We start from the raw sequence: 23,223 nt of genomic DNA, 5'->3' as shown, positions 1-23,223 counted from the left end.
ATTGCGCTGTAGTTGTGATTGCAAATTCTATTTTAAAAGTTCTGAAGTCCTAAATGTTTAATGCGTATTGTATAAATAACAGCTAACAGTCTAATCTATTTTTCAACAAACAGAAATTCGCTTGTCTCCCTCTGTGTCGTCCTTGTCTTGAACTATTCCACATCACATGAACACAGCATCTCCCACTCTCCTCCTCACACCTGAAGAGAGGTGGAGTGTGGAGCTAGCTGCCACGTGCCACCCACCGCGCGCTCAGTACTGCCTTGGATGGTAGCCGAGTGGTGAGCCAGCGAAGCAGCTACCGGTTCCGTTCTGCACACTGGCTTAACGCGCGCCAAACCCGAGATACGACGGACCCAGTGAACACGGAGAAAAGCGAAGAGGACACAGAGAAAGAGAGAAAGGTGGTGCTTCTCTCAACGAGTCTTCTCCGTGAAGGTAAATCATGTTTGACAACTTTTTTCTTTATTGGAGTCTAAAGTCGATAATTTGAGATGATATTCTGTGCAGGAGAGACGCAAACACCACAGCATGGGTGTTTTGTTTTGTTTTGTTCCCCTGCCTCTAATGCTTTTCGTCGTTACAGTTATAAACTACTCGTTTGAAGACTTATGTTGTAAAATAGCACCTTTATTGTTTAACAGTCTAAGTAATAATCAGAGCGGAAGACTCTCTTGACGTACACTTTGTCTGCATTCCTGTGGGATCATTTGGAGCGTTTATGTGATAAAATATAGTCTTACCTTGTGTTGGACACCACCATATCTAAGCTTAACATAAATGCTGGCGTTTCAAGATAATCGAGTGTTATTTTGCAATAATGCTTCACTTTTGGAGGCATAAAAAGCTCAACTGCTTTTTATTCTCGGAATTGTGTCACATTGAATACTTGTTGCAAAAATTCGCTGTAATTTGAAGATAGAAAAGGAAGTGTGAAACATCTGCCTGTTTTAGTCGATAAGGCGAAATGAAAACACAAACAAAAGTGAAGCAAAAACAGTATAATAATATTGCTACGACAATAACTAAATATTTACGTCAGAGCTTGTAATTTGTTGGACGTGAATAAAATGGGGGTCGATGAGAGTTTTCTCCCACCACATTCCTGTTTGTCAACACGCTCAGACTGCATTTATCATGGCTGAATTGTTCAGCAAAGAATAACAGCGTGACTGATTCAGCACCGTGGACAGCGATGTCACTCTGAACAAAGATTAAACGGGAGGAATTAACAGCTGATCACACTACAGAGCATTAAAAGAAGACTACAAATTTGAATTATAAGATGTGAATGTGCATTTGTGAATTTCAGCTTCTGTTAGATGTGAGAAGTGCTCACATTTCCTTATAAATCCTAGTTATTACCTTTAATACAGCAGTGCAAAGGCAGTGTACTTTAAGCAATCTGAAAGTAATCATCTTTAGATACAAGAAAATGTCTTCTAATAGCTTAATGATAAGAAAAATCAGATTTTTGTGGAAAAAGTTAAAGAACTTTGCTCTGATAAGCTACCTATATATTTATGTATGTACATATATATATATATATATATGTTCATGCCAGCTCGACTAATGTAACACATGAGACAGAGATGGTTTGGGTCTCTGGGTATGATTTTTCTTAAAGTGAGAAAATACTCGTTGCAGTGATACAGATGTAGGTTGTATCGTCTTGTTTGGACATATTTGTGAAGACTGTGACATACGGCAATGATTAAGAACTGTTATTTGGGTAAAATGATCATCTTGTGCTATTAGAATGAAATATATCTTTTGTTAAATTTGTACTACTACAGCATGTTTCTCTCAAAAATTTCAAAGTCTTATATTCAACATATTCCTCAAAGTTCCTTGAGGTTTTGGAACTAGTTTCCAGTCAACCTAAGTCCTGGTGTTTTTGCATCAATTCTAACTATTGCCATCATTAAAATCTTGCTTTCAAGTTTGTTTAGTATCTTGTTCATAATTTGAATCACAAGTTTGACCCTTGGGTGAAAGAAAGTTTTTGCATTTATCATCTCTGGTATGAAAGTCTTTATGCAGCCTTACAGGACTGTCATAATGAGCTGAATTTCAAAGATTCGTAGAGCTTCAGACTGAGCCTCAAAGGTCATTGCAGTGTGTACTATGTGTCCTGTCAATTAATAGACTGCAGTTGTCCACCTCTTAAACCTCCAAGCTTGTCTTATTAATGCCAGTGTTGTCACCCCTGCTGACAGGAAAACATATGATGAATATTAACATGAATGTGTCAGTTGTCGCTTTTGCTAAATGGAATGCTGTAATGTCATATAGTCTTGTACCAGTTATAGATTAGTTAGTGTTATGCCTAGTATGGCAAAAGCTGGTTTGTGTTCACTTTACGGGAAACATTAGCTAATGTAGATTAGAAAAAATAGTAGTTACTAATGATTTCACCAATTTACATTAAGTCTTTTGTCTGGATGATGCTGGTCAAGAAGTATGGCTTATCAAAATGTTAAATATGTGTTGTTTTTATGTGAGGTTTTAACCTCATCCTCACTCATTTCTCTTAGTATTTACACATATCGTGTGCAGTAACTAAGTGTTCAACACTGGATCATTTTATCGCCTTGGCTGCAAATCAGTGGTCCCTTTTTCCTCTAAAGAACTTCCTGGACGGAATTTCCTCACTGTAAAACCTAGTGCTCTCCCGTGATCAGAGCTGAGATGTGCTCAGTTTTTTCACCTAGTTCTTTAGGATAAGTAGCTTATTAGTTACTCTAGATTGCTAACTTATTTCACAAAGACAGTTATAGGGTTAAAGTCATACAGAATCTTGAAATATTCAAAATATTGGCTAATGATGCAGATGTATAGTGGAAAAAAGTGTTTATCTACTTGGGATGTGGTCAATACAGAGTAAATTAAGTCTGTCAGTGCTATTGAAAAGTTAAAAAAAATCATTAGATAGCTGTTTTTCTTAACTCCTGACATTTTTCTGTGTGTGTTTGTGCCTGAATGGCTGCATGTAACATGTCTTGTATATTTGTTTATGGATAAATATCTATGAAATATTTTGTATTCATGTCTTAGTCCTGTTTTTGTCTTATTTCCCTCTCTGGCGTGTAAAATGGACTGCCAAATAGAAAGCCTTGTTTTGGGACTCGCTCATCAGTCCATTCATGCTTAACTAATTTGGAGGCTTCTCTGTATTGCGTTGCCTGGCGACTGGGACAAGTCAAGCTCTTTTAAATGGCAGACTTGTTCACACAACAAACACTGGAAAAACGGATGCTAGTGCTATTGCTGTGGGTCACTGTTTTTTTTACGCCACAGTCAATGGAGCGTCAGCCCTTTTAGAGATAACTACTGTGCTATTGATTTAGTTATTGAATCTAAAGGACTTGTCTGCCATCTTTGCTGGTAATTTGCATGAAATAAAGTAGATAAAGATAATTTTCCTTGTACACAAAATTTTTGTCATGGCTCTGTTAATTCTTTCTTCATTATTTTATCCAATTCTTGTTCATGATATTCAGTAAATATTGAAGAAGAGGTAGACAAGAATTCTTTAAAGATTGTGGTCATGACTCTGTTAGAGCGAATACTCGAGGAATGACAGGTCAAAGTCAAAATCATTTGCTAAAAGACTAAGGGAACTGCCTTTGGTACAGCATGTAAAGCATGGGCTAGCTGCCGCATTCAATTAAGATGATCTGGCATTACAAAAAAAGATATGTACTGTGTTTTGATGCTGTCTGCCCTAGAGATCTTGAGGGCGAGGGGAAGAGAAAACCAACTATTAGATTGACTGGTTCAGCTTTTCGCATACAAATGTGTGGTAACATCACAAAGTAACCTGTAACCTGAATGATGTGGAGAAGAGGGGAGAATTTGACCCAAAAAGAATTCCACATAATTCTCCAGCTTGAACTTGCACCACCTTCTATGACCACTACCTCTCTCTGCTCTTTGCCATATTAAGCGCTGTAAGCTGTGTTGCTTACAGCACGGATTTGGCTTAAACAACAGTGTGCATTCTTTCATTTTGGGTAGGCATCCCCTCAAGGGTCTGCTGAGGCATCTCCAAAATTAGACCACAGAGAAATTATTCTAGCTTGTTAGCTCTCAACTGGAGGCGAGCATTGCTCAAAGGTGCTTACTGATATATGAGCAGATGGGGAAATATGTGTTGTAACCTCAGTACTAGGGCTGTATAATATTTGGAAAGCATGTGATTAGCAATATAAGTGTAGAATAGAGCATTGATAACTTAACTATAATCAAATACTTCAACATGTGGGTTTAACATCAGGTGTATAAATGAGGGCAACATTTCTCTTCTTCACTTGTGCACACTACTTAGTTGGAGAATATGCACAAAAGAAGAGTTTCCTTGAAGTTGAATGCAGCTCTCATTTGTGCTCATCCTTTTTCGAATCAAAATATCTTTGCAATATTGCTTTTGTGTATGTTGATAGTACAATTTTGAAAAATGTTTGATATATAGTGCAGTCCTACTCAATACTCAGAGAGTTGAAACACAAGATAAACACCAGATAAGTCTGTGCTGATTGGAAGAATCCAACAAAACAATAAATGTTACAGTTGTAGTTCTGCTAAATTATAAGTTAAGATACAGTATTTGTAGCTTAAAGAGGTGACATATTTACCTACTTATACCTACCAACAAATTGTTTGATTCTTGAGTACCGTATCATTGTTTTTGTTGACTTGAAGAAACTATTACATTATTTTGCCATGTCACTCTGACTGATAAAAAGCCAGTAGTGGGAGCAGCTTTAGAAAGCAGAAATGTTTTATGATAGCTTAATTTTGACCCTAAGTGAAAAAAGATCCCTTTCTAGGCTCACTTTAATACATAAATCAAATAAATGATGAACATTTATAAATACTAATGGTATAATTCCTCTTTAACACTTTTTGCAACAGGATGTGGGGCTTGTTTAGGCCAACACAAACTGCAATCATTCATGTAGCTATCTCAGGTTAATGAGAGAAACTGAGAAAGCTACATTGGTCCACAGTACAAAACAGTGCAGAGTCATGATAAAGACTCAAAAACATTTAGAAATACTACATTATCCTCACTCTTTTCCCAAAAAATGCAAGTGTTGAGTCTACAGCTTATGGAAGTCTAAATCTCCAAAAGTGATCCTATGTGATGATGTCGACTTTCCATGTATTATTTGTGTTTATATGGCAGCAAATAGTTAAAGGGAGGTTGGAGGAGATGATGGAAGGTCCAAATTTACTAACCTTTATGACACTCTCATATCCTTTGTTTAAAGAATTGCTGGTTCCAGACTCATTCTGCAATCTCACTCATGAATCACTAGGGTTAGATGTAATGAACATGGTTACGTCTACATGATAGGAAATACGTGGTTAGACAGCTACAAAAATCTGAGTGCTTATAGCTCACATATTTTCATATTCATCCTTCATAACTGTCACCTCATAGACATTCGAAGGACCTTGATGTATGTATGAATTTATAGTTATAATTTTTAATCAATGTGTAGCATGTCTGCCGAAATTGCTAAAACAGACCTCAGCTGCCCATGAATGGGGGTTGCCAGCTTCAACCAGCTGTGTCTGTGGCTTGATGACACATATCCTCTCTCTCTTGCATTAGACCGCTTCTGGCCTCAGGGTCCGCCAGCCAGTTCCAGCAACTTCATCCAATAGGAACTAAATCTCTCAGTGTGAGTTGCCTGTCTAGATCAGAGGCAACAGAGGGACTGGACTCACAGCCACGCTCTTACAGCCACAATAACTGGGTCAAATAAGCAAGCCAAAACAGATCAGTGCTGTGACACTGACAAACCCTGGGCAGAAGTGGACAAATACACAAGTTTGAATTATGGTGCCCTGTTATTTGTAGTAAAATTTCACATTTCATAATGCAGCTGTCGGCCACATTTAGCATATAGTTCTAAATAAAACTTTAAGGATTAGCTTTGGTGGACCATTCTTTAGTCTTTTGTCAAGTAAGGCTAAGATAATGGAAAACCTCAGCAGTGAATTACAATGTCCACCCAAATGATCATTGGGTGTTTGGGGCAGTCATTGCTCTGTTGAAGCAACATATATATATATATATATATATATATAGAACTGTTTCTTTACAAGAAAACATGTTGAAATTAGAAATCATGTGCTTAGCATGGTAAAAATTAGGTCTAACATTTAACTCTGTTTTTTGAAAGTAAAGTATATTCAAAATATGTCTGTTGTCCTGACCTTTTCTGACCACTTGTTGTTGGAAATGTGTTGTCTTTTTTAAGGAGCTGTTTAGATCAAAGTTGACAGGCGGCGGCATGCATTAAGGAGACATGAAAAGAATTGCCCTACTTTTGGTGATGACGTGCCCTTTACTCAGACAACAGTGTACATCTGCCTGACTTGACATGAGCATGGTCTCTAGGGCCCTAGTAGCATTGCTTTGTATCATGTTTATGGTGGAAAATATGAACATTATTTGATTATCTTAGTTCGGCTCATTTGGAAAATGTTTTTTGTTTTTATTTTTGACATTATTATTCTTTTTTTTAATATTTAGCTTGACTGACTATTTAAAAAATGTCATTGTTAATTTTTGCCTAAGAAAATATCTTTAAGGGAAGCGGTAGATACTGCAAATTATTCACACACTTCGTCATCGTTTTCAAGCTGTAATAACGGATTCAAGCAAAACTTTCAAGGACACATTGATGTTTATTAATGACAAATGGTGTTTTGTGTATGAATTTTCAAGTAAAGAGATACTACTTTAGCAAGCTCCACTCCAAGTAGCTTTGAACATTTAATGAGAAACATTTCTCAAAGATGATGCCTTTTCTTTCTCAGCTGAGATCAGTCACTATTTACAGTCCTTTAGAGAGAAAATCAATGGAGAACATTTTCAGCCTTCATGAGGGATTGAATATGGGGATGCTGTGTGTGCTCATCTCTGATGTGTGGTGCTCTCATCTTGAAACAACTGTTCACACATGCCTGTTTTATGAAATGCAACAACTCATTTTTACTGTCATTGTATTGTTTTCCCTGCTACTCATGATTATAGTACCAAGAAATGCAAATGGGAAAAGCATAACTGAAGCAAGCTTAGTTTAGACCATTCTGAAAACGCTGTCAGAAAAAATTGGTGCTAACAAAGTTTCATCAAATTGAAGGTGGGAATTATTATATAGTAAATAGCTAGGGCTAACTAAAAGGCTTTTTTCATGACACACATCCTGACATAGCATACCACCAGGGAAGAAACTAAACCCCCATGTGTTAATTTGTGTGAATAATAGAGAAAGAGTGCTTCACAGGCTAAAAACTGTTTAGACTAAGAAGTACTGCATGAATAAGTCTGCAAATGTGTGAATCTGGTTTGTATTTGAAATGATAACCAGGGCACTCAGCCAGTATTCCTATTGAACACAGAAAAACTTCATAGAGATGAAACTACCAAGTCGGCTAACACAGCCGTGGTATAACATGTATGTAAGAGCTACATTTCTAATTCAAACAATTAATTTGTTTCTGACAAACTGAATCATATCGGTTTAATGTCCACTGATTAACAATGTACAAAGAAGCGTGCATTTAGTTGCAATCAACCTCTGCAGTGTGTTCAATTTGTGCTGAACAACTAAAAACAGCATGGTTTACATGAAGGTTTACTAAGTGGAAAAAAATGATTTAATTGCACCTTGATATCAAATTCCTGGAAACAGAGCCCTCACGTGTAAATGAATGGTCACTGATTGCGCATGGCCAAGAACAGCGGCTGTTTGATAATAATCACTTCGCATTATTGTTGCTCTTTTGTGCTTTAGAGATCTCTGATTGCTTATGCATTCATCCCAACTATTCTGTCACCATTACATATAGATTTGTGGTCCATAGTTTGAAGGCAAAAAAATCAGACTTTTGGTTTATGCATGTGTGAAAAAATAATCCTTTTAATAACGTATTTTGAAGTTAAAGCACAATTTTCTAGAACTTATTCCTCACTATACTTGTAAGAGGGATTTAATCTGGAGCCTTCCCACTCTCACAATTAAATGTGTACCTTTGTCCATATCCAGTATACAGTACCCTCACATGTGGAGTCACAATAAAGGCACAGCAATTGCGAAACTGTAACATTTACATTACAACTGTTTTGTATAGAGCAGTATTGATGTGATGTAAATCTTGAACCATGTATCTGTTGATATGTAACCCTAACCATGTGCGTTTGTGTAACTGACAGCAAAGTAGAAATGTGTCTGAAGTCAAAATAAGGCTTGAGCTCGGTTTTGTGATGTGACAGTCAGCGGTGTGACATCACACTTCTCGTGTTATTTAACTTATTATTGTTGTGCTATATAAAATCGCAAAATGTTGGTATATTACAAATAGCCAAGAAAAACTAGGTGTGTGACATCTTTAGAGCCTTGAAATCATAGTATTTACAATATGTATTTTTTAAGCATACATGACAGTTGTATGATGTAATGCAAAACGTAGACATTTTCAGATTGAAAGCTTGACAGCTTTGTCTGCTGAGACGCTGGTTCTGCACTTCAAGCTGGCAGTTTTATGAAGATGTCACTGATTTGTGCAACTGGGTTTTTTTTTTTTTTTTTTTCCAGTCATGATACAAAAAATGTATCTATGGAGAGCCAGATGTCAAATGCCAAGTTCAAAATCCTTTCATGTGTTTCCTCCATCTTCCCAGTGTCACTGTGCATGCTCAGTGTAACAGCATACTGAGAACTCATTATTCAAAATCAGTTCTTTTCAGCATGTATGCCAGGCTCCTGAGGCTTCGGTTTCCGGAAAATGTGGGCTTCAGTTATCAACTGATCCATGGTTTTGTGTGGTATACATTTAAATGATGACACATACTTGACACCATCTAGTAGTGTTTAACAGAGAGGAAGTAGAATTATATAAGGTATTAGGAGCTGCTTATGATTATTTAAGCAGAAAAGGAAGCAAAACAAACTCCATCCATTTCCTATACCCGCTTAATCCGTCGGTCGGGTCGTGGTGGGGCTGGCGCCTATCCCAGCTGTCATCGGGCGAGGGGGGGTACACACTGGGCAGGTTGCTAGTCCATCACAGGGCCACACAGAGACAAATGAGACAAACAACCACACACATGCTCACACTCACTCCTAACGACAATTTTAGAGACACCAATTAACCTAACATGCATGTTTTTGGATGGTGGGAGAAAGCCGGAGTACCCGGAGAGAACCTATGCATACACAGGGAGAACATGCAAACTCCACACAGAAAGGCCCCAGCTGGGAGTTGAACCCGGAACCCTCTTGCTGTGAGGCAGCCCCAAAACAAATTCAGTGTCCTTTATTTTTCTGGAGGCAGTCAAGGGAAAACTTTTCTGAGCCAACATCACAAAGCTTTTAGTCCAGCGAAAGTTTTATCACATAATAATATAATAATGATAAAGTTTTTTTATTTTCTAACTTAGAGGTCCTCTCTTGAACAGTGAAAGTCCCTGTTGTGGCATCTTCTATGTATATGTATTCTCTGTCAGTTTGTAACTGATCCCCTCTATGAGTCAAAAGAGACAGCCCACTTTAGCTAGGAGTTAAGAGGTGGTTAAGTTAAAGCATGAGCTCCTGTCTGTGTCACGTTATGTCTGATTTTCTCGAATTTTTAATTTATTACTGTGACTTGTGGAATAACATGAAACAGTAAACCCGATAACTGTACCTTATTACTTAGATTTGTCATCAGAATAGCTCAACTTGATTACATGAATATTACCTATACTCATTGTAAATTTAATTTCCAAGAAATAAGAGCAAATATATCTTAAGCAAGAGAGCAGGATAAGTTACACCACTAGTTCAAGAAAATATTTGAATAAAGTTGATTTATCTTCAAGAGTCCCCTATACATCTCTTCAAAGGTATTATAGTTTTTTTTCTTTCTTGTGTCTCATGGTAACTTTTTTATCTCTCTTCTATTCCTCCAGCTCCCCTTTCTGCCAGCAGTGCCCCCCCCTGCTTTTGAGGCTGTGGTATGAGCCTATGTGGCAGGAAGGCGCTGACGTTGCTGAGCAGCGTGTTCGCTGTTTGCGGCCTCGGCCTGTTGGGGATAGCTGTAAGCACCGACTACTGGCTCTACCTGGAGGAGGGAGTCATCCTTCCCCTCAATCAAAGCGCAGAGATGCGCATGTCCCTCCACTCCGGGCTTTGGAGGGTTTGCTTCTTAGCTGGTGAGTTAGTAAATATAGCTTTTTGAATTCAGAATGGATTTTTATCTATGAAGACATAGATGGAGAATAATCTAATTAGCCTCAGCAGTAGATACTAAGATAATGGAAACTCCTGAGGTGCTCTAAAATGGAAAAAACTGAAGTCCCATTTTCAATGCATAATTTAAGGTAAAGGTAGGTCTATTCTCACAAAGAGTCATGTGCTAAGGTAATTTAAACACAGCAGAGCAGCTCTGATGTTACACTGAAAGCTGTATATGCAAAACAAGCCCAAGCAAACTGTTTTAGCCACTGTGAATGGAACAGAACTCTTCAGGCAAGCTTGCAGTTATATGTTTTCTACACAAACATTTAATTGAATTGGTGAACCACTTGTATTCATTATACCTATGAGCAGTTTTAGTATCACCTTGATATTTATATAGAAATACATAATAATTACTAACTGGAAAAAAAGCCTTTACCATAAAAATTGCAAGAAGATTTTATGTTTCTAACACATTTAGAAACATAGTCCAGTCATTCAGCAATATTTCAACATGCGCTCTACGACACAATGCTGTTTCCTATTTTTTGTACAATGTAAAAAAAAAAGAAGCTGGGACACTGTGAAAAACGTAAACAAAGACTGAAACATCAATGAAAAAAATATTAGCTCACCTTGAATTTGATGGCTGCAGCGTATCTAAAAAAAAAAAAGTTTGAAAAGTTAGTGGTACAAAAAAGAAGAATTTGCAGCAAGTGGGTATAAAAAAGAAAGAGGCAGAGTCTCTCAGAAGTGAATATGAGCAGACGTTAAGCAAAGTGTTTAAAATAATAGAAAAAACAGTATTGCAATTTTTAGAATAATGTTCTTCAATGTAACATGGCAAAAGATTATTCCATCATCTACAGTACATAATATCATCAAAAGGTTTTGTGAATATGGAGTCATCTCTGTGTGCAAGGGACATGTCTGAAAATCAGTACTGAGTTTCTGTGATCTTTAGGTCCTCGGGCAGCACTGCATTAAAAACAGGCATAAATCTGTCCATGAAATGCCGTGCACATGCTCAGTAACTTCTAGAAATCATTGTCTGTGAACACTGCTCACCGTGCCATTCAGAAATGCAGGGTAAAGCTGTATAATGCGAAGAAGAAGCCATATGTGAACATGATCTAGGAACACTGCTGTCTTCTCTGGGTCAAAGCTAATTTAAAATGGACTGAGGCAAAGTGGGAAACTGTACTGTGGTTGGATGAATGTATATTTTGTAAGTCATGTATGCTGCTTCCTCTGGACTAAAGAGGAGAGATATCTTCCAGCTATATATTTGAATAATTTATATTGTGGGTATGCATCAGTATCTATGAAACTGGCAACTCGAGGGGACATCAACGCTGAAGAGGGGATGTTACATAGTATTAAACAAAGCTTGGCCCCAATTTTATGAGAAGTGTTGCTTCCATAAATCCACATAAATCCAGCCATTTTCTGTACCCACTTAATCTAATTCAGTGTCGCGGAGGGGCTTGGGCCCGTCCCAGTTGCCGTTGGGCAAGAGGTGGGTTACACCCTGAACAGGTTGCCAGTTGCCATCAATCAAGATGAGCTAGTGAAATAGTTTAATGTCTTACTTTCAGTATGTAATATGTTTTAAATATTCCATTATGAATTGAATTTTTTTTTTTACACAGCATCCCAACTTTTTTGGAATTTCAATTAGTTTTTTTTTTTTACTTCATTGTTGTCTTTCCAATGAATTTTGTCTTAAGTGTGCACACTCATTTTTCTTTCTTTCCTCATTACTTTCCTTCTCTTTATCCACATGATTTCTGCAAGTGGAAGACTAGTTTGTGTGCAGTGTTTGAATACTTGAGCATGAATCTTTTAACTTTGCCCTCCCATCTGTGTAACTACTGGACCAGTAACTACTGTATTTCCTTTCCGTCTGTGGGTAATCTCCAACCTCTACTTGAGATGTCTTCTGTTTCCATCAAACTGTCAGTTGTTTTTATTCCAGCTGATAAATGGCTGACCAAGACCTCTTTCCTCATAACATACCTAAAGACCTAAGACTCTACTCCTTCCTTTGGACCTGCATTTTGTTTTCTACTATAGCACTCTAACGTTAGAAAGACATGTATTTCCACATTGCATGGTTGAACACCTTTTGAACCTTCAAAAATGTCGTTCCTCCCCAGTTCCAGCATCACAAGGCATGTTTGAAGGTATTGATTATAAATCAGATAAACACTAACTGTTAGTTTTTAATCTTTTCTTAGAGAAAAAAACATCCAGACAAGTGTTGTCCCAGAGTAAACCAGGTATCAATTTTTGTTTTACCCTCTTACTTTTCATGATAGCAACAGAAAATGATATTACTGTTATGTAATGTGTTGGTTTGCTGTCTTTTATTACACGGCTGATTTTTATGTATTTTAGAGTTTTAGAGTTTATAAGCTCAGTGTGCACTTCAGGTATATTTTGGTCATAAGTACAGTACCCTACAGAAATACATAATCTACTTATGTTAGTAACAAAGAAACTACTAGAAGAGCTGACCATCATTTAATGATTGTTTGAACATCATTAGGCCTCAAACAAATCCACACAAGCCAGCAGGATATTTGTTTAATTCTTCCTCACATAACTGATGTTTAGAGTGAACTAAGATCATCAACAGCATCTCTTTTGGGATCAGAACCCAGACTGGGACAGTGAACTCAGTGTCAGATTTTCTTTTTAGAGGTCACTGTTGTACACTAGCTTCATTATTGACAAACTATGCAAAAATAGAAAGTACACCCTTTTTCAGTTCAAACTTTTTAGGTACCAGGAAATGATAAATATCACGTGTTCCCTACCAGGTCTTAAAATCAGCTATATACAATCTAAGGTGAAAAACAGCACATGGCACATTACACCATGTCAATTTCTTTTACAAAAAAAGCGTAAGGCAAAGAGCCATCTCTGAAAAACTAACTAGATCCACGATTCAGTAGTTTGCTGAGCCATGTTTAACTGCAAAAACGTGAAGTGATAGGCTACAAAGTGGTGGTTGTCATTGTCACATTACTGCAAGGAGTTTTGGGGGCTGTTTGCTCCTCCTCAGTGTGCATTCATGGGTTCTCTTGGTTACTCCAGCTTCCTCCCACAGGACAAAACCCCACATCCGGTTGATTGGTGATTCTAAACAATCCATAAGGGTGAATGCAAGCGTACACGTATGATTGTCTCTGTGTTGACCCTGTGATGCACTGGCAGCTTGACAGGTGCCTCTCACTTCTTACTGGGATTGGCTCCAGCCCCCACGTGACCCTGAATTGGATAAAGGAAGTTGAAGTAATCAGATTCTGTATGACGTTATCATTCTCTCACATTTTAGTGAAGATATTCAGTCTCACTCTTGTTTTTTTTTTTTTGCTTGTTTAGTTTTTTTTTTCTACTTTTCTTCTGTTCATTAAAGTTTGCAAGCATTTATTTAAACACAGCTCTCTTAAGGTCCTGCCACAGAACTTCAGTGAGGTTGAGGACATTACCTGGGCCACTGCATCACACTGATTCTTTGCTTTTCAGTCATTCTGTTGTAGATTTGCTGCTGTTTAGGATCACTGTCTTGTTGAATGGCCAAATTCCAGCCAAGTTTTTGTGTTTAGACAGGTAGCCTCAAATTTGACTCAAGAACACTTTGGCATATAGAGGAATTTATGTTGAACTCAATGACTGCAAGTTGTCCAGGTCCTGTGGCTACAAAACAAGCCCAAATAATCACCACTTTGCTTGGTAGTTAGTGTGAGTTGTTTGTGCCGACATACTGTCTTGGTGCTGTGCATTGTGACCAAACATTCCAGAAATCTTTGGTTTGTTTAGATTCCCCTCTTAGACTCTTAGTATTTTGCCAATCTAAGCCATGCTACCACACTCCGAAGAAGAGTCTTTTTCGCAGCAACCCTTCCAAAACAAGTCATACTTGTTCAGACTTTTTCAAATTGTACTGTCATGTACATTTCACATGATAACTGAAGCTTGTAGAGTCTGAGATGTTGCTTCAGGGGATTTTGCCATGTTCTGAGCACACTCTGACTCTCTTAATTCCACAAAGCAGTAAGGGTGGAGTACTGAATTTTGACTTAGTTTAAGTTCAATAAATGTAATATGTCATGTGTTTTTACATATCTGCGGTAATATTAATTTAGTTCAAAGACCTTATAAGAACCAGATGATTTTACTGGCTAGAGTATGGTTTCCTTTTGGGAATGTTTTATATTCATGTTACAAATCGCATATTGTGAGTGATCTTGACACCAGTGTTGTTTTCTACTTTGAATCTGCAGTGCACTACTTGTGGGTTGGGGCTGTTCAGCACATTTTGAAGTTTTTCCTGGCAACATCTTGAAAATGTGCAATTCTGAGGTACACAGATGAGGTCTTAGAGGATTTATAACCCCAGTGGGACTTTAAAATACTTTAAATTGTGTTGGTTTATACTCTTCTTTCTGCCAAATTGCTCCATTAAGCCATGTGTCTTCTGTGTCCTGTTTTAGGGTTATTCGCTTAGACATGATACATATGTGGCTCGTCAGTCCAACTGTGGCATTAGGTAACAGATGTTTTCCTACCGTGTAGCAGACCACTGTGGGAAGCAGGCCACACATTAGCCAATGGTTCACTGTCTTTTAGGGTCAATTGAGTGGCCTTATTGCCAACTTTACTATTCTGGTGCACAGTTTGACCCAAAACATTTACTCCTTACTGACACAATATTTTGTTGAGTCTAACAATAATAATGAAGGATATTGCGTAATATTTTGAAGAATACTAATGTTGAGTGAATTTATTGTATGTTTCACATTTTGTGTTTCATTCAAATATGTAATATTTTAGATTATGTTGAACAGTAGTATTTCTAGAGTCCTCCTAGACTGAGAGTCCGATTAATATTGTGTGAATTTTTCCCTTTGATGCAGCTACATTACAGTCGTACTAAAACACATAGTATTTTTGTCATTAAACTATAGGTTTTACACTAGATTAAAGCAGACTGTGAGGCGCACGCCAATCTCTGTTCACAAGCAACTCTGTACAGCATCAGGTGCTAACTTTTATAAGCAGGTGTCCTTGCTGATGTTGCTGTTTCATTTGTTGTCTCTGCGATGTCGATGCTGTATTTTTTTGGGGGGTGGTCCCAAGACACCCTTTTCCCCATCCCCGGAATGCAAACACAAAACATATGGAAATAGATTGACAAACAAAATCAGGCATAATGTTTGAATCTACCTGCGATTTTTTTTTCTTCTTCAAACCTTTTGGACTATCAGGGCCATGTAGAGCCAGGGTTTGAGCCCCATTAAGCCCATTAATCATAATGACACTAAGCAAATTGTTGATCGTTGACATTATCACAAAGTGAGGTATAAGCAACTGATGCATGATAATTTATCCCCAACAACACCAAGACTTGTTAACTATGAAATTACTTCAAACACAACTGGCAAAATATGTGAAAAATATTGTCTCCAGAGAAGTGAATCTTAGCTTTTCATCATCATGAAGTGTTCTGTGTGCATGTATTGTGAAAACTAATTATATATGGTGAGGCACATACTATCCCCTCATCCAGCACCTCGTGGTGTGTGGGGTTAATGAAGTGCTGACGAAGACAACACTACGTGTATTTTTGTGCCAGACTTGGTGTCATGTGTCAAATTAATGGTGTTAAAATCTGGGTTGTCCTCAAACAAATACGGAGAGCAAGAACTGTGTGTTGCATGAAACAAACTGTAAATTTGAGATTGTTTGAAGTGATGTTCAGCAGCCTTAAAGATGGAATAAACAGGAGTTCTTGCCCAGACATTACTCAAAGCTAATTAATCAGTACAGTACAATACATTTTCTATTTATAGGTATTCATCATGCAAAAACTTCAAGATGTCTTGATATACCCTGCGTATGTATGCTGCATGGTTGGGGCTTTTCTTTGTTGTACCTATAACATTTTAGGTCAGTTGTCAGTGCTGAAGCATTTCCTCAGTTATGTGAAACTTAATTAAGTATTATTTTTCTGTGTCCTTTGTTCCAGGAGAGGAGAAAGGACGATGTTTTACCATTGAGTATGTGATGCCCACTAATGTCCAGATGACCTCTGAATCCACTGTTAGTGTACTCAGTAAGTAACTGCTCTTGAGAAACATGTTTTTGCACCAGGCAGTAAACACATTTATTTCCATTTTAAATTTGGTATTTTTAATATGTGGGTCCATTGGAGTTTTTGGTCTTTCAAGATGCTGCAAAATTTAGACTTTAGTATTAGCTGCAATTTTCAGTCCCAACAGTTTTGCCATGAAGTAAACAGGGACATTAAAAAAAGAATCTCTGAATGAGTTTTTCCCATGCATCACATATGAGGGCATTTGACAAGACAGATTTTTGTTGATTTGAGTAACCACATAAGCAGTCTTTGAAATTTAAAAAGAACTTTGAAATTAAATTCTGTGAAATGAACAAACTTGAAAATAGGCCCTCATCCTCCTGCTGAACCTCTTTTTTTGGTAAGAAAACATGTTGGCTACCAGCTCTTTAATAGCAAATACCAAAGTTCATGTTGACAAAGATTGTAATGAATTGTTAATTCTCTGTTAAGTCCAAAGTGATAACAGACAGGACTTAAATCTGACCAAAGAAGAAATCATTTGACTTCAGTTGACATTTCTGCACCACACTATTATCGCAAATGTGGTTTGGTCTAGTTCTGGTCTCATTTCAAAGGCCAGTCCACTCAAGAAAAGGACTTGGTATGTTTGAAAAATTTAAGGGTGAACCCAATATGCTTAACGTTGAATTTTTACTCTGGAATTCAGAAGTCTGTAATGGACTGGCAACCTGGACGTGGGTATAGAAAATGTTGACTTTGATCTAGTGGCATTAATTTGGTTCGACAGTGAGGCACAGCTAGATGGGATACTTAAGGAAGCTAATGTATTATTTCTAATTTTAGAAACTTTTTCTGGAACAAAGTTGTAAATTCATTGCATTTAGTCATGGGGACAAATTCAGCTGATGTGGATCTGTAGGGATTTTAGAATTATATTGATTATTGTTAATCAGTTGGAAGATGTTGTCTTGCTGATTATTTATTTGTTGTAGAAATAGAGCTTATTTTTATAGATCTCAAAATCAATTTGTAATTTGTTATTTTTCATATAATTATTATTATTACTATTATTTTAGCATATTCCCTTTGCTATCTTCACTTTCTCATTTTCTCCAAGAAAAGTTTTGATGGAAGATCAATGACATACTCATGAAATGATAATGTAATCTTTGTGATATAATGGATGAAGATAAATTACTTTTATGAGTCTCTGAAAGCAAAATCAAATATGCATTAAGACTTCAGGGATCATACTTCACAGCCTTACTGGGAAGTCTATGCGAGGCCTCTGGAGAGAAGAGTGCAGTTGATAGTGAACATCTGATTCAGGAGAAGCGATGCAGAATTCTTATGGTGAGAAAAGTGAGAGCTTGGTTAATGTTGCTGCCATTGAGTCAGACTTGTTTCTGTTATGTCTTGGACTCTGTGAAGGCTGCCTTTTGGAACCCATTCTGCTCATAACCTTTTTTGACAGGATTTCCAAGGACAGCCAAGGGGTGGATAGTTTCCGGTTCAGTCGGCTTTAGATGGCATCTTTGCTTCTTTCAGATGATATGGTCCTGTTGTCAGGGAAGAGTTTCAGGCATGTTCCATCAGTAATGTGCCTCAGGACTCTGGGAGATAAGATATCTTTCAGCTGGCTTGGTAATGCTTCAGTGTCCATCTGGAAGAGCTGAAGGAGGTGGCTGACGAGAATGAGGTCTGGGGATCTCTGCTCAGACTGCGCAGAAAATTGATGGATGAATGGATGGAACTTGAAAGTGTTTGAGACTTTCCTCGAGTAAAAAAAAATCCTTGAGTAAAGAAATGAGGCACCAACAGATAGCATAAACAGTAATAATCAGAGAAAATTGTCCTCTTTCGAAAATATCACAAAATATAAATCTAGAATAAAATGGGGCTTAAAGGTGTTTTTTCTTTTGGATATTTCATAAAAAAAACACAGGTTAAATGTAACACATTGTATGCATTGTTTGTAACTGGGAAACTAGTACAACATCAGTATATTTGAAATGATAAACTATGGCAGGTTAACTCTGTTCTACCATCAGGTTTATCCTTAGAAGTGACACTTAAAGCATATTTAGGGGACGTAACCACAGAAACTCAATGTGAATCTGCACTAATTCACTTTTGTTCTAATTTTTTCATTCAAACGAGATGTTATGGTGGGTAGAATATCTACAGAAGCTTCTAATAGGGAAATTTACAATGCAATCCAAAGTTTAGCCAAATACTTCAGTACCAACTTCCTTTAGGGTTATAGCCTTAGACATTTGGTCCACTTAGCTGGAAGAGTAACATTTTATGTAATGAAAAACACAACATGGTAAGTAGATACAAGCTCTCTTGTCTCTCTTTACTTATTTTACCATTTTACCATACCACAAGAATTAGGCTCCTGCTATCCAGCAATAAAGAGTCCAGACTTAAATCCACGAATTACTTTCCTTCTGGATAAGAAATATAACATAGCAAAGCCAAAAAATGTCACACTGCATGGTAATGTATAATTAGAAAGAATATAAAATCTTAAAGCATCTCTCAAAATGACCAGTTCCTCTGTTCCCTAATTCTTGTCTGTCTCTTCTCTTTTTAGAAATGATTCGTTCTGCTACACCCTTTCCTCTGGTCAGCCTCTTCTTCATGTTCATAGGTTTTGTGCTCAGTAACATCGGCCATATTCGCCCACATCGTACCATCCTGGCCTTTGTTTCTGGAATCTTCTTCATCCTATCAGGTACTTAGTTTGTCCCTTTATTTATCCCTGGTGTAAAGATTCAAATTCAGATGATCAATTTTGGTCCTGAAGAGAGCACAGAGTTACATAGTGTTGTTTTTATTGAATCATTGAATAAATCTATGTTTTTACACATTTAGTCAGTGCTATCTGTCTGCCTCTTCTCTTGCCCTCCACAGGTCTGTCTCTGGTTGTTGGTTTGGTGTTGTACATCTCCAATATTAATGATGAAATGTTGAACAGGACCAAAACTAATGAGGCCTACTTCAGCTACAAGTACGGCTGGTCGTTTGCCTTCGCTGCCATCTCCTTCCTGCTCACGGAGGTAACCTCTTTCATATTTATTCATATCTGTTATTATCAACCAAATCCACCTCATGCATCTCTTTCGGCTTTATATTTGTTTTTCTATAAGCATGAGGCTTGTGTAAGGTTTACGGACTTGACTAATTTTCTTAATTTTCTATATTTATCAACGTGTTTTTGTTCATTCATTGTGTGTTGATTCTTTACATTTCATCCATTGGATTCAGAACTTGTGCTGCATTTTCGGTGATCAACAGACACCAGAGTCTGTCTTCACTTCTTCATCTATGTGATAAATCTGTTTTCTGATTTAAGTTAGAACTTCCAGGAAGCTGAATATTTTAATGTAATTAAATTATATTTAATTTATATTCAACAAAAATCATCTCAGTGCACTTTACACATAGAAAAATATATATCAAATTCTCTTTGAGTGCACTTTTAGCAGGGTTAGTTATGATTCATGCCTTACTTTGTTGAGGATAATAGACGCATTATGTGCAATAAGTGCATTCCAAACAAACAAAGTTAGTGCATCTAATGCTGTCTGTCTTTCAAATGATATGTCATAACCCTGACTTAAGAAGTCTCTTTTATTGTGCAATTTTGACTTTAATGAAATGTGAACTTGGACCTACAGACAAATATACAGATGGCCTTTGGATGATTTCACACTCATATATAATACAGCCCATTGCTGTATAAGAAATGTATAAGGAGGAATCAAGGTGTTTCAAGGACCCAGCCAAGGTCCAGACCTCAATCTGATTGAAATACTGAGAACTGCACAAAAAAAACAAATAACCACAAGCTTTAATGAATTGATGCAATGTTGAAAAGTGGAGTGGATTAAAATTCATCCACAGCAATTTGACAGACTGGTACATCCAGAAAGCTAAGCAGCAGCTACGACCACAACACAAACTTCCACACATCCATCTATACGCACCACAGTACACCTTACACACACACACCTGTCATTGTCTGTCTTCTGTCTATTGCCTTTATCTGTCTTGTCCTTTTGTATTCCACTGTTGGTGATTCTAGTCCTCTCTGACTAAATCAAGGTTTTTTGAATCAATAAAGCTTGTTACATTAGGTGGTCAAAGAAGGCTGGTGAAGGACACACTCACCATCACTTGCACCTATGCACAAGAAAAATTGCAAGATTAAATTGCATATAGAAGAAAAATTGTTTCTTGTCAGAAGTTGGCACCAACCATTGATATATATGCAGACAGTGGAAAAAATTAAAGAAAGAAAGCTATAGGTGACATTACAAACTATCGAATCATTGGGTGTACTTGTCTTTCAAACACTACTTTTGTATACTGGGTTAGATTTTGATACATGTTATATATTTTGAATATATAGCGACACAGTGTAATTTGTCGTGTTTATGACCTGGTAAGGAACAGATCACTTTTCATTATGTTCTGAGATGTTAAAAGTTTATTATTTGTCACTCCTCCCAGACGGCTGGTGTCATGTCAGTGTACCTGTTCATGAAGCGCTACACAGCGGAGGAAATGTACAGACCCCATCAGGGATTCTACCGGCCTCGCCTCAGCAACTGCTCTGATTACTCCGGCCAATTCCTTCATCCAGATGCCTGGGCCGGACGTGGCCGCAGTGCCTCCTCCATCTCCTCTGAGGCCTCCCTCCAGATGAACTCCTCCAACTACCCTGCCCTTCTCAAGTGCCCTGAGTATGAACAAATGTCCTCCTCACCCTGCTGAGGCAGACGGGTGGCACTGTGTCCGCACTTTTAGGGTCATTTGATCTGCATGGATTTTGGCATATATTTGTCCAGTAATTTGATATCATCCATCTTGAAGTGCTCTGAATATGACCTGATTCACTTTCCCCTCTCTGGAGCTGAATTTTATTTACAGATTTTGGTTCTATAAAAGATTAGTTAATGGTTTGCAACTTTGTTTCTAGTCTTGTTTTAGGCAGATCTATTGCAAGACGAGAGAGGAAATGATTTGTTTGAACTTTGATCTGCTTGTACTATACTTTTTAGTGGCAGAAAGTTATCAGTCAGCAGAATTTGAGGGTTAGAACTGGACAGATAACTATAAAAAACAGATCTTAACCTTGTAGATGTTCCCTCAAAATCAAACATTAAAATAGGAATATTACTTTAGAAAACAGCAACAAATGTAAGAAATCACTTACTGTAGGTTCGTAGTATAGTTAATACTGGGACTTTGTTTAAGAAAAAATGTTTTCTCCAATTAAGTTTATGAGATTATTCGAGGTTATTGCACATGACGATTATTTCAGCCACTTTCTGTAAAGTGCAAAGTCTATGAAGGACATGAAAGAGACTTTAAATCACTCAAAATAAAAAGTCTTAACTGACAAATCATTTCTTTAAACAAACTGTTTGAAAAGCTGAGATGCTAGAAGAGTTTGTTTATGACTAATGGTATTTGATATTTCATGTGAACCTCGCTTTTTTTCCTATCTTTCGAGTTTTTCCAAAAATTCTAATGTCATTTAATTTCATTCAACAGGAACTATTTGGCGTTATGAAGCCAGGATTTGTTTTTCTAAACCTTTAAAGTTGTAACTAATTTATACATATGAGACACAGTAATTTAAATACCTAAGTTTGGATTTCTTAATTTCTTTGACATTTCTTGAAATTATCATTGAGCTAATTGTTGTATCTTCTTGTCAAGAAAAAAGGAACAAAACAATGTTTCATATGCACCCTTAACTCATTAGCAACAATGCAGGACAGCTGTACATTAGTGAATCAGACAATAGAAATATAAACAAACCTATTTAACTGTACGTAGAGCGTTCTTAGTTTGTCAAGTAAATAGAAACAAAAGTTGTAATGAAGCAACATTTTCAATGAAAACAAGCAGAAGACAAGCAACACTCTTTGAATTTGTTGTCAAACTAGAGTTATAGTTTAGATAAGGTAAGAGAGCCAAAGGGGATGAAGATGACATTTTGCCCCCCCATCTTCAGTGTGGAATGTGAATGAGTCAGTTGGTTAGAAACACTATTTTCATCTAGAGTCATTGTGAATGTAAGATGTGCTGAAGGAAATAATGCAAATTGAGATTATTCTGCATAAAATACCTCTCCCGTTGAGTTATACAGTATAAAACCAAATTACAGACAGATATTTTCTTAATTTACTCCCTCATAATGAAAGTGTATACTTCAGAGTTTAACATACAGTCAAACTGGGATTCTTAGTGTGCCAAGGAAGCTGTTGCACCCAGGTTAAGCAGCAAAGCATTGAATAGATACATTTCATTCAGTGTGAGTAAACATATTACATAGATACTTTGTGTCTTGTGCAATCATGTTATGTTAGTTTGATATTTTTCTGAAATTATGATAATTGTTTTTATATAATGTTGCATGGTGTGAAGTCCACATGATATTAACGACATACAATGTTTCATCACCCAATCAACAAAGCACAGACAAGTAATAAGTTAAACTTATTCGCAACCACTGTTTTGGAATGTTGACCATTCATCTTATAAGTTCAAAAACTGTAAATATGAAATTATTAGTGTGTACATAGGCCAATTTTTGTATAAACAACACATTAAAAAAAAACCTAAAGAAAAAACTATGGTTGTTCTGTAGTTGTGTAGATCCATCTGCAGTAAACCCGACAGCTGCTTTGCCTCCTGCTTCACAGTGAGAATGTGAGCGTTTTCATAATGTTACGCTCACATATATGTAAAGTGCATGGTATCATAGTCAGACATGAAACTAAATCAAAATACTATATGTGTATTTTTACAGTCATATTCATGATGTTAAATGTGTAATGGATGGTGTATACT

At 37.0% G+C, this 23,223-nt stretch overlaps 1 protein-coding gene across 1 annotated transcript; it reads left to right on the top strand.

Annotated features, from left to right (window-relative positions):
• The first annotated feature begins 223 nt into the window (after positions 1–223).
• LOC140305004 (voltage-dependent calcium channel gamma-5 subunit) lies at positions 224–23,223 on the top strand. Its single transcript, XM_072383791.1, has 6 exons — positions 224–438; positions 9,974–10,216; positions 16,279–16,365; positions 18,950–19,090; positions 19,270–19,415; positions 20,872–23,223. The coding sequence occupies exons 2-6, from the start codon at positions 10,021–10,023 to the stop codon at positions 21,133–21,135; spliced, it is 834 nt and encodes a 277-aa protein (XP_072239892.1). The 5' UTR covers positions 224–438; positions 9,974–10,020; the 3' UTR covers positions 21,136–23,223.

The sequence above is a fragment of the Leuresthes tenuis genome, unplaced genomic scaffold, assembly GCF_036924035.1.
Source record: "Leuresthes tenuis unplaced genomic scaffold, fLeuTen1.0.hap1 SCAF_4, whole genome shotgun sequence".
Lineage (NCBI taxonomy): Eukaryota > Metazoa > Chordata > Actinopteri > Atheriniformes > Atherinopsidae > Leuresthes > Leuresthes tenuis.
The sequence above is the reverse complement of the archived record's forward strand: the minus strand, read 5'-3'. Positions and strand labels throughout refer to the sequence as shown.

Coding starts and splice junctions, on each gene's coding strand:
- LOC140305004 (XM_072383791.1), top strand. CDS start 10,021: ATGAGCCTATGTGGCAGGAAGGCGCTGACGTTGCTGAGCAGCGTGTTC. Junction 16,366..18,949: donor ATCCACTGTTAGTGTACTCA/GTAAGTAACTGC, acceptor TTCTCTTTTTAG/AAATGATTCGTTCTGCTACA. Junction 19,416..20,871: donor TCTCCTTCCTGCTCACGGAG/GTAACCTCTTTC, acceptor CACTCCTCCCAG/ACGGCTGGTGTCATGTCAGT.